At 44.9% G+C, this 13,768-nt stretch overlaps 1 protein-coding gene across 5 annotated transcripts in view; it reads right to left on the bottom strand.

Moving 5' to 3' along the window:
• SNX19 (sorting nexin 19) overlaps positions 1 to 13,492 on the bottom strand; it is a 32,261-nt gene extending 18,769 nt beyond the window's left edge. Inside the window, exons 1-8 of one of the 5 annotated variants that reach the window (XM_006098237.3) lie at positions 11,288 to 13,492; positions 8,711 to 8,849; positions 7,572 to 7,672; positions 7,335 to 7,454; positions 5,186 to 5,292; positions 3,869 to 3,965; positions 3,251 to 3,431; positions 627 to 756 (exon numbers count right to left, since the gene is read on the bottom strand). In XM_006098237.3, the coding sequence (XP_006098299.1) occupies positions 627 to 756; positions 3,251 to 3,431; positions 3,869 to 3,965; positions 5,186 to 5,292; positions 7,335 to 7,454; positions 7,572 to 7,672; positions 8,711 to 8,849; positions 11,288 to 12,997 (2,585 nt within the window). In that variant the 5' untranslated portion in view covers positions 12,998 to 13,492. Of the gene's footprint in view, positions 1 to 626; positions 757 to 3,250; positions 3,432 to 3,868; positions 3,966 to 5,140; positions 5,162 to 5,185; positions 5,293 to 7,334; positions 7,455 to 7,571; positions 7,673 to 8,710; positions 8,850 to 11,287 lie in introns of those variants that run through there. The other 4 variants (XM_023761988.1, XM_023761989.1, XM_023761990.1 and 1 more) reach the window with 4 other exon arrangements.
• Between the last annotated feature and the right edge of the window lie 276 nt (positions 13,493 to 13,768).

Here is a 13,768-nt window from a genome sequence, read left to right as displayed (position 1 = left end):
TGCATGTTCCACGGTGAGGAAGTCAGCAGCCAAAGACTTTGTACTCTGTGTACAAATCTTTCTGGAGTTTCAAATGGTATTAGGATTATAAAACCTAAATTATAAAATCCAAGTTTTAAATCCAAGTATCCTATCCCTTACCATCCTGTGGCAGTAAGTGCTTCTTTCCAAGAAAATAATCTTTGAGAGCACCGATCTGTTTTCTCCTCATCTTTCTTATTTTGATTGTCACTGACTACATATTATCACTAAAAAGAAATGTCCACTGGAAAAGGGTGAAAGATACAGGGCTTAGGAGTATAACTGGGTGGAGAATTGATCCTGGAGTGGGAAGAGTTTGGATGAAGTATTTTAAAATCATAGGCAGTGTCTGTGACTCAGTGGATCAGGTCAGAAGCCTTACAGAAGCAGAGTCAATTCAAACGTAAGACCACAAGGTGATGAACCCAAGCTTTCTGGTACTCTCCCGGCAGTCTTCATTTCTGTACCTCTGGAGCAGAGACTCTACCTTCCTTCATGACCACAAGTTTCCTGGACTCTACCCTCTCCCTTTCTGGTGGAGAATGCAGTATTATGGCCACCCCGTCCAATGTGAGGCTCCAATGTGAGGAACTCACCAGTCTTACCTCTGAATGAGGGTCCCAAAGGTAAGATGAAGAACTTTCTGCATGTTTTCTGTGCACAGCCATCTCCACTGTTCCATCAGCAGCAAGAGCAGCAGATCGAGGGCTGTGTCAGCTAACTCCGTCTCTGTTCCTGGAGAATAAAAAGGTATCCAAAGTAACTCAGAAGAGACCCATACTGGAGGACATCTTTCAATGCACTTTATCTTATCCTGTATTTTTGTAATCCATCAGTTCTTACATCACATCAAGAGATACTTCATATCTAAAAAGTTCAGTGATAGGCTCGGTCTTTCTTTACAATTCTTTTGTTTGTGTTAGTCACTTAGTAAAACATTTTGCTCTTTTAAAAAATATGTTGTATACAATTATTTTGCCTAGGTCTGTTTCTTGTGTATTTCCCCCAGGGAGTAGATATATTTTGTTGCAGGTAAGTGCTCACAACTGGTGACTGACTGGAACTGGCAAGGCCCAGTCTCTTCCACACTTATATTCCACTCGCCTCCACCAGGCATCAGAGAAATGTGTGGGCAGCAGATTTGGGAAAAGACTTCGGATTCTTCTCCTGTTAAAAAGTGCTTTGAAAGCAACTCCATTACACAGAGCTGTTGGGTTGGGATCCAGGAAGCTGCAGTTTGATTTTGAGATGACATGTGGTTCTAGGAAAAGCACTACACCTTTGGGGAAATGCCAGGACAGTGACTGATTTCTTTCCTATCCCGAAGACTGGCCACGAAGGAGCTCACACCCACGCTAAACTGAAGTCTCCTGAACAGAGATAGGTATGGATGGAAGTATCTGTTCTCTAACCCTGTTCAGGGGGTCCCATGTTACCTCTGATTTGGTTCCCAGGAGACTTTCTCAGGAGCACATAATATTCCAGAATAAATCTTAGCTATCTGATGCTATTGCTGTGACTAATATTACTATAATTAATCGTCAACAATAATTTTGTTAGTCTAGGACCAATGGGTATTCTCTTAGCTTGCCCAAGTTCCCCTCCCTTAAGGGTTCTTTAGAACACAAATGACTTCAGATTTGGATGACTCTATTAGAAATAAAACCTACCTTCTTAATCCCATCCAAAAAATATTTTCTTTCTTCTGCACTGCATTTCAAGGGGGGCCTGGGAGCTGATGTGTTTGCTTTCTAGTCATTTGTTCAAAGATGGGCTATTGAGTTCCTTGGAAAGTAGCATCATTCTGCGTCTTAGTCATCCTCCTGAATTCTATTACTTTCTCAGGGTTAGTATTTACACAGAGCTGCCATCATGTGGTGACAATTAGTCATAACAGTAAAAAATAAGAGAAAGCAAAACAAGGCATCAGGTGCTCTTGAAAAAAAAAAAGATAAAATTTCTATCAATGAGCATTTAGGGCTAGAAAAAGGGCTACTCAGGCATTCACTACTCCTTTAGACTTGATCTTAGCCAAAAGGACCGGAAGCAAGAAACTATTCCTTTAGAGATATGTTGTTCAAAATTTAGTTTTGATTTGGGCTGGATTATTAGTGTTTTACCCATTCCCTCTTATTTATAATTTCTTAGTTTTCTAATGCTTTTGATGTCAAAATACTTGGTTTACTTAACAAGTGAGATATATGTGAAGAGATGGGGTTGTAAATTCCATTTTTCACATAGCTAAGTTGAGAGAAACAATGATGAAATCAAACTTTTATTTTCCTTCTGAACATAAGATTTTGTGATCTTTTTTTCAATGGGAGCCTTTATTTTGATGCAATTAAACATTTTTCTTCTTATAAATTCTAGTTTAGCAAACATATTAATCTCCAGGACTCCCAATTTTTCCTCTTCATTCCTCTGGGAAGCAAACCTGCCCTGCCTCAAATGCTTATAAGGAGAGAATAGTGTCCTCACCTCTTCTCCCTCCCTGCTCTTTCTCTGGTAACTGGGTGGTGTCGGTTGCCATGGCAATAAATAAAATGAAAGGCATAGATCCAGGGAAAAGATGAATTCCATTTTGCACATGTTTGTATGTCACTGCCCTATGGAATATCTCAGTGCAGATTTCCATAGGCAAGTGGGTGGAAATACATCTGATATTAGGTATCATAGTACACATGGTTTTGCCTACGTCTGTTTCTTTTGTATTTCCCCCAGTTTAGCAAAGCTTGCTAAATGTTAGAATTAAAGCCAATAGTACTAATGAGATCACCAGGCAGAGTGTGCAGAGTAGTAACAGAGAGCCAACAATAACGCTGTGGAAGGCTAATAAGGGAGCTAACAAAAGTGACTGAGAAGGGACCAACCAGGAAAGTGGTACCACAGGTACTAAGGGAATAGGTAAAGGGAGCAGTTCAAATGTAGCTGAAGCACGCTAAAAATAACTTCAACAAGGTAATGAGACTGCAAACAGGGGTCTTATTTTGCTGGATTGGAACTCCCTGCCTTTTTGCCCTGTTCCTCTGCTTGGCTGCACTCGGCTCAGCTCAGCTCTGGGGACTGTGTCGTATACTTTTTTGCATCCCAGCACTCAGCACAGTACCTCAAACACATGGCTTACTTAGCTGAACAGAAGATAAATTAAAAGTGATGAATCCCAACTGTCAGAAGTCCCAAGTGGACTGTGCTCTGGCTCCCTTCTCTGTGGTGCGATCTTGTCACTCACCCGGGTCACTAATGCTGAGGTCTTGGGCTGGCGCGGCTGCATCTGACATGTCACCATCCACACATCCTTTGGGCGTATGGTCAGGATCCTTTTCTGGGGCATCTGCTGACTGCATTTCTAGTAATTTTGTCTGTTTTTCAATAAAGGCTTCCATCCCAGACATGGATAGGACCTCCGACTCCTGCAGAAAGAGCCAGCAGCACATCACATAGAGTGCAGAAAGCAGAGGAGCAACCAAAACACTTTAGGTTTTCCCTGCCTTCCCTGAAGACGTATCTTGCGCACAGAACCCCACTGATGTTGTGACCACCTCAGCAACGTTGCAAGTAAACCAATGCCTTTGTATTCGCATTTGCCACGAACACTTTCGGGTTCTCTGATCTCTCCCAGGAACGGGTTTTCTTTCTCATTCTGTCATACATGATCCCACACCCAGGGCCCTTGAGAAGCCAACCTTGCAGAAAATACTTCTATACTAAATATTAGAGACCCCAATGCTGGAAAGTCCTTTAGCAGGCACCTAAGTCTTTTCTGACTTTGGAGAAGGTCTTAAGTGCCTATAAATGCAGGATCCACATCCTGGCTGCAGATGCCAGGAGCTCTCTAAGAGCTTCTCACCACAGTGCCTTCCTGGAGACCATAGAGGACCTTCTCTTGTGCATTGGCCAAGTTCAGCGCTGGAGCGATCTTACTGGATGAGAACCTCAATCTGGACCTGGTATAGAAACAAAGAGCAGAAACACGATGTAATTCGTGATCTTGCCCTAGCATATGAAGGGCTTACAAGTATTAATACTCAAAACGAATATGCCTATACTTATTCTGGGAGTTTATAGGGCTCAGAGCTGCCAGAACAGCCCTGGCCCTGAACTCTTCCAAACAACATATATTTTGGAAAGTCTTAATATACAGTGCAATTCTTGCACTAAGCTGTCTACAGTGCATCCATAAAAGGGGTTTAGCTAATGCTAAAGAGGGACCAGTCTGCCATGTCGTATTCCCAGAGGCTAGAAGAGTGCTAGCACATACTACACACTCATTAAATATTTGTTGAAGGTCAGACAAGTGGCATTTGTTGCTGCTGTCAGTACCTTTATGCACATCCACTTATCTTATTCCCCTCGTGTTCCAAATAAAACCGGGGAAGAGACTCCAAGTGCAAACCTCAGTGTTTCAAGGGATAGGATTCTTATAAGCACCTGTCAAAGTATAGGCCCAGGAAAAAAAGGCTAAGACTTGTGTTATTGCGGCCCATGAAACATGAACAGAGACAAAGGTAGACAGTCAGCCAGACAAGCAGACACACACACAAACACTCCACGCCCCCCCCCCCCCCATTCTCTCTCTCTCCATCATGGCCCATATACAGATAGAAGTTTCCAGTAAGGGTAGGTGTGGTGCTCTTCCTTTCCACATGCTGGCTCTGAGTACTGCCAGGAAACATCTGAGACCTGGTGCAGGAGAGCAGCAGCCATAACCAGTTACTAAAATGGGCACTGCAGGTGGCCATTCGAGCCCTTCCCTGTTTATTGCTAGCATATGCAACTTCTGAGCCAAGATTTCCAGAAAAGATGGTAAACAGAGATCAGTTATAAGCCTTAGCTCTTAATAGGAAAGAACATCTCAATTTTCCAGGAAAACACAAAAGGAGAAGATCCATATTCTAGAATTTTCCTTCTAGTCGCAAATCCCTCATCAGTTGGGCTCTGGGTTCTCACGGCAAGACAAACATTCCGCGGAGCTGTCTATGCAGGATCTCAGGCTCCTTTGAGTTGAGCACTGAAGAGTTCAAGGTCTAGCTGTGCATAAAAACTAATATGTATGGCCCACCTCTTCTCTTCTAGAGCTTGAGAGTTGGGGATGGGCTTTGGCTGAGGATTGGGGATCAACCTGAGAACTGGGCAAGAGTCCCTGGGCGACTGAAGGGCTTCTCACTTGCCAGCCTTCTTGCCTTCTGTCTGGGGCTTGCTTTCTGTCTCGGCCTCACTCAGCTCCTCTGTGGGGCTCTGGGGTTCAGAGCGGGGAAATGCTGTCACCACCATCTGCAGGGGTCAGAGGAGCAGAGTCAGACAGAAACGAGGAGCAGAGTCAGACAGAAACCACCGAATGAGCAGTTTTCTCACGGTGCTTTATGCAATCAGGACGGGGCCTAGCCATCAGCATAGTCAGATACCAGCTAGTAACTTAGTGGCAACTGTTCTCCCCTTTCTCACAGAGTAAGATAAACAATGGCATGGGGGAAAGAGGCTGAAACAAACAATGGGATAAATAAAAACCCGAGAGTTCTGAAGGCCGGTGAAATATTTTCCATTTTCAATTTCTTTCTTTGTATATAAAAGAATGATTTTTAGTTTCCAAATTGATTCTTTCACCAAGATGTGAATAAGTAGAAGTGATATAGGTAAAAATATATGAAGAACAGAAAGAATGAGATTATCAAAATACAAAATATGTCTAGAGACATGTAAAATATAAACATGTTCAGTGTAATTCACACAGAGTAAAGAGCTGGCTTTTCCAGTTAATTCAATTTTTCTTCTTTAGGACAGAAAGAATAACAAAAATCACTCAGGTCCAAATTAAGAAGTCTGAAATTGATATAAACTTCTCTACTCAGAAAGACTAATAAAACAATCCTCAATGAAAAGAATTCTATTTTTCAGAATGAGAAAATGACATATAGATATTTGCTAGAAAAATGCACAAACAAATGAAACCCTAAATATTGAAGAAACATTTACTTTCCCTTTGGTGCCTCTCATCAGTTAATACTGCTGGCTCAGAGCAACACCGGGCCTTCTTTCACTCCTTCTTGGTTAATCCTCAACAAGGAACTGGCCCAGCTAAGACAAGGCTGTAATGCAGTGATGGCGAACCTTTTGAGCTCGGCATATCAGCATTTTGAAAAACCCTAACTTAACTCTGGTGCCGTGTCACATATAGAACTTTTTTGATATTTGCAACCATAGTAAAACAAAGACTTATATTTTTGATATTTATTTTATATATTTAAATGCCATTTAACAAAGAAAAATCAACCAAAAAAAATGAGTTCGCGTGTCACCTCTGACATGCATGTCATAGGTTCGCCATCACTGCTGTAATGGTTGAGTAAGAGCACAGTAAAGACTAGGGCATAACAATCCAAGGAAAGAACACAGAGGGTAGCATGAATGTGCCTAACATGGCTTAGACAATATAACTTGCTCTCTGGGCTCATAAAATTGTAGTCTGTGGGAAAGGTCCTTATCTGTGTTGTTCACTGTTGTATCATGAACAGCTAGTACACTACACAAGCAGTAAGTAGATGCTGAAAGAATCAATGAATGAACTTTGAGGATTTTACTTTGTGCAACCCTCTCTAGTTTGCAGTTCTTTCATCACAGCAGTCAATGTCTCCCAAATCCGACCATGTGAAAGTCCACTTTATCATTTTTCCCCCTGAAGGCTAGATGAGAGGAGAGAGGCCCCTCTTCTGTCAACAAGTAGGTGTTTTCTAACTTTTTAAAAAAACATAAGACATCCTTGGATAAACATAAACCTCGGACTTTTGCCTTGGGGACTGTAAAATCAGTTGGTAACCACTGCTTGCAGGCTCCAATGTGTTACACAAATGTGCTTCTCCTACCATCTCCAAAGGTCCTGAGACCCTATTGAAGAAGGTACAAGTCTACCCACACTCTGTTCTCCAGCAGAGAATGACTACACCATCTAAATCCAGCTTAGTGTCCTACTTAGGGTTTCTTTCCTGAGTGACCAACATTGGGAATGACTTTCACCACCAGGAAGGACTTTCCTGCCCCCACCTATCTATGAGGTATAGATCTATTCTTACAACCCGCCGCTAGAATAACTATGTCCCTAGCAGATATGTGTACATTTACACCATCAGGGATAATGTACCCTCCAAGTTGCTCACTGTAATTCAACAAGTTGATATCCAACCAATATTTGGGAATAGGTCTTGATAATCCTAGTCCATGTTCTACTAACTCCTCTGTGCTGCCTCTCCCCATCCTCCACCTCCCTTATTTTTAAAGCACTGCCTCCACTCTGATTAGAACTAAGGCTGAGCATATAGTACCTTGTCTATTCTGGAGACCATGAATGGTTTCTTGACAAAGGCAATACGAGCATCTGTGTTCAAAGCAAGGAACTCCTGCATCTCCTCACTGTTAGCGATCTCAGGAATGGCACAGAGTTGCTGCAAAAGACACGAGAAGGACTTCAAAGAGAAATTCTAGTTCCCTGCATCTCCCCACCCTGGCTTGGGTGTCTGGTGGGTAAAAGGGGCATAGAGCCAAAACAGAAGGATGCTGACCTTTAGGAATGATTCCAGGAGGCTCTTACGGGCTTCTACTCTGTCACTATCCATGTTACCAAATGGGAGATCTGGAAAGAGCTTTTTGGGACCCTTCACATCTTAAAAAAAAAAAAAAAGTGCAGTCACTTAACAGAACTTAACTAAAAACAAAACAAAGCAGAACTGTTGAATATATTTCCCTGAGATTGTTAATTTCAGAAGTTCCAAATATACCCCAGGGATATGATATATACAATCTCCTCCCATTATTAATGTTAATATTAAGATAGAAGAGACCATACACTACAATGGTTACAAATGAGGGCCCTGAAATCCAATTGCCCAAGTTTAAATTTAGGCTCCAATTCCTCCTATAATAACGACCTTAGGCAAATTGCTTAATCTTTCTTTGACTTTTTTGTAAAGTGGAGATAATGATAGTATTTATCTTATAAGCTGTTATGAGAATTCAATGAGCTAAATATGTGTAACGTGCTTAGAAGAGAACCTGGCATATATTTTCAAGTTTGGCTCAGTCATAGCTATTATTAAGAAAGAAAATGCATAACTGAAATCCATAATTTATGCCTAAGCTTATTAAAATGTTTATTTGGGTGATCGCTAGCTTTTTAAAATAAACACACTTTGTTTATTTAAAAAATAAACTTGCTGCTTATTAGCTTACTTTCAGAGTTAAATTTTATTACATTTTCTTATTGTCCTTGTGTCTCATGGCATATCTAAAAAACCTGGTTGTTAAAGCAAAGCTGGCAAGAATTTCTGGATATTTTAATATTTAAAAGCAATTAATATATGGATCTGGAAGAGTTACTTCCTCATGCTATCTCATAGGCGTAAGTGGAAATGTATCCACTGAGCCAAACCAGCTAGGGCTGAAAGTTTCTTTATTAAGCTTAAATAGACTCCAGAACAAAGAATTCGGTGGCAAAGGAATAGCTCAGAAACAATGTGATCATTGCTGTCCAGTACTAAACCCCAAATCATCTGAATGCAGGAGGGGTGGCAGAGTAAAGGACCCTTAATGCTACATTCTCTCCCTCCACCCTCGCCACAAACCAACAGGCCCCCAGCCTCTCAGATCAAGGTGGCTAGATGGGAAAGCAAGCAGGGCGTCCAGGCCTGGGGAAACTCCTGACTTTTGATGAACTTTCGGAGATCTGATTTCTCCTCCAGACGGGTCTGTAGATTCAGGAACTCGCGGTAGCGGCGATTAACAGTGTGGTATGCCAACTGCTGCAGGTTGCTGCTGTTCTCGCTGTCAAGGGCCGTCTCATACTGTTGAATGAATAAATTTGTTTACTGCATCGGCTCAATAGCCACATAGTAAAAGGAGAGTAGGGGTAAGGAAGGGATCTATTCTTATTCTGTTCCCAAACCTACCAGATCTGATTGCTGCTCTAAGTTGTAATGAACAACTCAAGGTCCAAGGGTGGCTGAATTAAAGAATGAGATATTTTTTCCAACATAGTGTGGCCTAGAAAGTGAAAAATGAGTTTTATTGCTCTCTACTCCTTCCATCTCAAAGCTCCCTCCAGCAAACACTTTCACTTATAAAAATGGCTACATAGCTACTTTACCAATCCCAGACAGAGTGTAAAACCGAAGGTACAACACTGATAAAAAAAAACTACCTCTTCCACCCCTCAATTATGGGGTTGGGTGTTATAAGGAGATTATCGTTTTGCTATTATATTCAATCAGTGATTATGTATATTAGTTTGGGGGAAAATAATTCATAACAACTGATGAACAAAAATCATTTGTTTGTCTCGAATGCATTAAAGGGACAAGTGTTTGTTTTTTTGTTGTTGCTGTTCAGGGCAGATGAATTATTATTCTTGGAGCTAAACAATATTTTTTTTCCTAAGTACACGTCATCTGTATTAGATGTCATGTGAAAATTGGAGATGTTGTAAAGGGTTAAAGTTTGCCGTCTTCATATGCTTGTAGGGCCAGAATATGGGAAAAAAGAACTTTACTGTATGCTCCCCAGAGCCAACACCTTGAACAGCATGAAAGGTGCAACTTAGTATAGGGGAAGACTTTTGGACCCAGTAGTTAAATTACAGTGAAATGCTATGGAAGAACAACATATGTGCTTGTGCAGTGGTTCTCAACCTTCCTAATGCCGCGACCCTTTAATACAGTTCCTAATGTGTGGTGACCCCCAACCATAAAATTATTTTCGTTGCTACTTCGTTGCTACTTCATAACTGAAATTTTGCTGTTATGAATCGTAATGTAAATATCTGATATGCAGGATGTATTTAGGTGACCCCTGTAAAAGGGTCATTCGACCCCCCAAAGGGGTCGCGATCCACAGGTTGAGAACCGCTGCATTAGAGGTAGGTTACTGTTGTTTGGTTGAGGTACTATACTGTGGGCAAGTGATGTAAGAAACAATCTCCCTTGTTGGTGGGATCTGAGGCTGGTGTTTTAAAAATTTCTAGAGCCATGGAGAAAGAGAGGTATTCATTATGAACTGACATGAGCAAAGCAGTCCATCAGTCCAGGAAAAGGCTTAGGTAAGAAACAGGTGGAATTCCAGGTAGAACTCTCAAACTTGGGAGTACCTTGGAGTTATAATGCTTTCCATGGAATATTCTACTCCTTGAGGGACACTATCAATACTTACATTCCCAAACCTGGCTACACCTCACAATCACTTGGGCTGCTTTTTAAATATATATATTCTGACAGCCTCTCACATATTCTGAATAAGAATTTCCAAAGTAGGGTTCTAGGATTTTTAAAAAAATACAGCTCTCAGGAGACTTAAAGGAAGCCTTCCTAAAACCTGTTTTAGGGAATTGTTGCTCTAATTGAACTAGCCATTTGATACATAAACTCCATTTATATCATTTATGCAAATGAGGATTTTACTGTCTTCTGACTGATCTTCCTTCCAAAACAAGAAGATATTAGTATTTTTAAAAAGAAATAAATTACCCTGGCCAGTGTGGCTCTGTTGGTTGGAGCATCATCCCATACACCAATGGTTCTCAACCTTCCTAATGCCTCGACCCTTTAATACAGTTCCTCATGTTGTGATGACCCCCAACCATAAAATTATTTTTGTTGCTACTTCATAACTGTAATTTTGCTACTGTTATGAATCATAATGTAAATATCTGATAGGCAGGATGTATTTTCATTGTTACAAATTGAACATAATTAAAGCATAGTGATTAATCACAAAAACAATATGTAATTATATATGTGTTTTCCAATGGTCTTAGGCGACCCCTGTGAAAGGGTCGTTCGACCCCCAAAGGGGTCGCGACCCACAGGTTGAGAACAGCTGCCATACACCAAAAGGTGGAGGGTTCAAATCCCCGTCAGGGTGTGCGGGGGAGGCGACCGATCAATGTTTCTCTCTCACATGGATGTTTCTCTCTCTCAAATCAAGTTTTTGAAAAAGTTTATAATTATTTAAAAAATAAGTTAGCAGGGAAAAAGTATGGAAAGGGAATTTCTGGACAAGGCTCTATACTTTGGGAACCACTCAAAAATATGACCCTCAGTCTCCTAACACCCTGAAATTCTAGGATTGTTTGTGGGTATTGCATAGAAACCTATTCTGTTTTACCGATGAACTTCAGACTCATAGCAAAGAAAGAGTAGCCTCTCTCCTTTAGAGTCTTGGCTTCACCAACGGCTTTCCAAACCCATTCCAAGCCTAGAGCGGGTGACCTCATTTCTAGTCCTGTTACCTTCACCGTGTAGAGCGTGTACGGGTGGGATCCCGTGCCACTGTGCTCTCGGGCAGTAATGGTGCCAGTGATACGCAGGTTCTGGATGACAACTGGGCCATCTGGGCTGCTCAGGGGCTCAAAGCTGAAGGTTGCTGAGCTGAGAGGACCAGCTGGAGAGGAGGACAGCAGAACCGGTGGCAGACTAGGATCGAGGGAGCTCACCCCATTGGTAAGGTCTTTCTCCAAGCATGAGGGTCGTGGTGGGCAGGTCCTTTCCGGACTTGCCAGCAAAGTTGTAAGAGAGGTGACATCTTGCTCTACCTCCTTGTCTGCCGTGTCAATCTGGATCTCTGGGCAGGAATTCAACGTGGAGACCAGACCTGTCTCTTTTTCTGTTCCTGGACCCTCCTCAGCCCCGGCTCCTTCAATTCCTTCAGGACCCTCATCATCCTTAGGCTGCAGAGACTGGGAACCCCCAAGGGCACACAGGGCATCCTGGAGCCTGTCAGACAGGTAGTTGCCTGGGGTCATGAGCATGATGGTTTCTTTGCCGAGTTCAGACAATGGAGACTCCAGCTCCGTGTCTTCACATAAGAACAAAGGGCCTCGGATATCTGGCTGTAGGAAATGAGAGGAGCTGTTTCCTCCTTTTCTTTCCTCTGGCGCTCCACCCAAATCTCCCTCTACAGCTTCATGGCCTTCTTCCACTTCTGGGGAAGAGCGTAACTGTCCCTCTGGCTCATCACAGTTGAGGAGCCCCTGGGCTGCAGCTGGAGAGGGGGCTCTCGCCTCCGGCAGACTCTGTACCTCAACTACCAGCGGCAGAGATGTGGGCACCGAGGGCTGCTCGGGCCCCGTGGCACTGGCTGGGCAGTGTGACTTCACCACTCCTCCGGGAGTACTTCTGGCCTTGGAAAAGATGCTCACAAGTATAAGGTGGATCCAGTCGGGGTCTGACAGCTTGCTGATCAGTGGCAAGATCACGTTGCAAGTAATGAGCTCCACCACCACATGGCGTCCTGTCCGAGTCTCCAAGTGGGGCTTTGGCACTAGTCCTTGAAGCAACGAACTCACAATGCGACGTGTGTAGGCAACCTCAGCGCCCGTGCTTTGGACCGCGGGATGTGGGGCGGTGGCCCTGCTGTAAGCCTCCCAGAGTTGGGAGGGCTCCACCCCACCGCTCTGCTTCCCTGCAGCTGCCATCGCCTCCTTCGCCCGCATATAGCTCTGCAGGTGACAACCGCAGAGCGTCAGGACCCTCTGGGCAAGAGCAGGGCTGTCCACCGTGCCCATCCTTTTCCGCAGCTCCCGGGCCAAGCCTCTCATGGCCGCCTCCATTTCTTCCTCGAAGGCTGGCTCCTGGCTCACGGAGCGGTACCAGGATGACACGAAGTCCCGGATAATCATCTGGATGGTGCGGTTGATCTCCTGCTCCAGCTGCCTCTCCGCCTCGGGGTCTGGAGAGCAGGCGGCCATTGGGAAGAAGCGCTCCAGGTGCAGCCGCCCGGAGGCCCCCACCAGGGCACTGGAGCCCTGCCACCCTCCCAGCACCAGCAGCAGCGCAAACACGAGGCAGAGCAGCCACACGCTGACCAGGAAGTGGGTGACCAGGAGCGAGCCCAGCACGACCCCCGCCACCAGCAGCTTCCGGCTGCTCAGCAGGTCCCCGAGGCCACAGCTGGGCAGGGCTGGGGGCCCGGGGACCGAGGACGCTGTTTCTGCCTTCATGGTGGGAAGGACGGCTGCTCTCTTTCTGTTTCACCTCGCAGTCAGGGATGGGGCATAACTGTGTCCCGGATGCGGGGGAACCTGGGGAGCGATAGGGCCGCGGGCCTGGGCTTCGACGTCCTACAGGCACTGCCAAGCGATGGCGGCTCTGCCTCTGGCCCTCGCACCGGGCGCTTCCCGCGGCCACGCCGCTCTCCGGGGGACCTCCGCGGGGCTCATGCTGCGGCGTCGGGCTCTTCGCCGCCTTGGGAGGCGGGGCGGGGCCGCGGGGCTCCCTCCCCGAACTCACAGACGCCGGGGCTGGGCGGATCTCACCCCGCGGGCGGCGCGCCAGACCGAGCCCGAGCCCGGGTGCACTGGGCGCAAGGATGTCTCCTCCGCCGGCTCCGCAGATGCGCTGCGCAGAGGCTCTCCGCCGAGCTGGGGCGGCCCGGGCGGGCGACTGGGCTCCGCAGCCCAGATGCCCTCCAGGGAGGCCGGCCCGCGGCCACCGGCGACCGCTTCCGGGTCGCTGTGAGCGGGAGCAAGGCATGCTGGGAGAGCGGCCGCGCCCCCGGAGGCGCGGCGCTGCTCGGCGCCCCCTGGTGTTCGGGAGACGCCACGACAGCACTATGAGAAAATGTTCTCATTTTAAGCCCCGGAATTACCACGTAGAGCTAAGGAAACAAATGATTTATGCCTTAATACCATTCACATATACATAAAATATATTTTAAAATCCAACAGCACATATTTGCACAAACTCCATAAACATGTACAGATCAACTCATG

This window comes from Myotis lucifugus, unplaced genomic scaffold (assembly GCF_000147115.1).
Source record: "Myotis lucifugus unplaced genomic scaffold, Myoluc2.0 scaffold_225, whole genome shotgun sequence".
NCBI lineage: Eukaryota > Metazoa > Chordata > Mammalia > Chiroptera > Vespertilionidae > Myotis > Myotis lucifugus.
The sequence above is the reverse complement of the archived record's forward strand: the minus strand, read 5'-3'. Positions and strand labels throughout refer to the sequence as shown.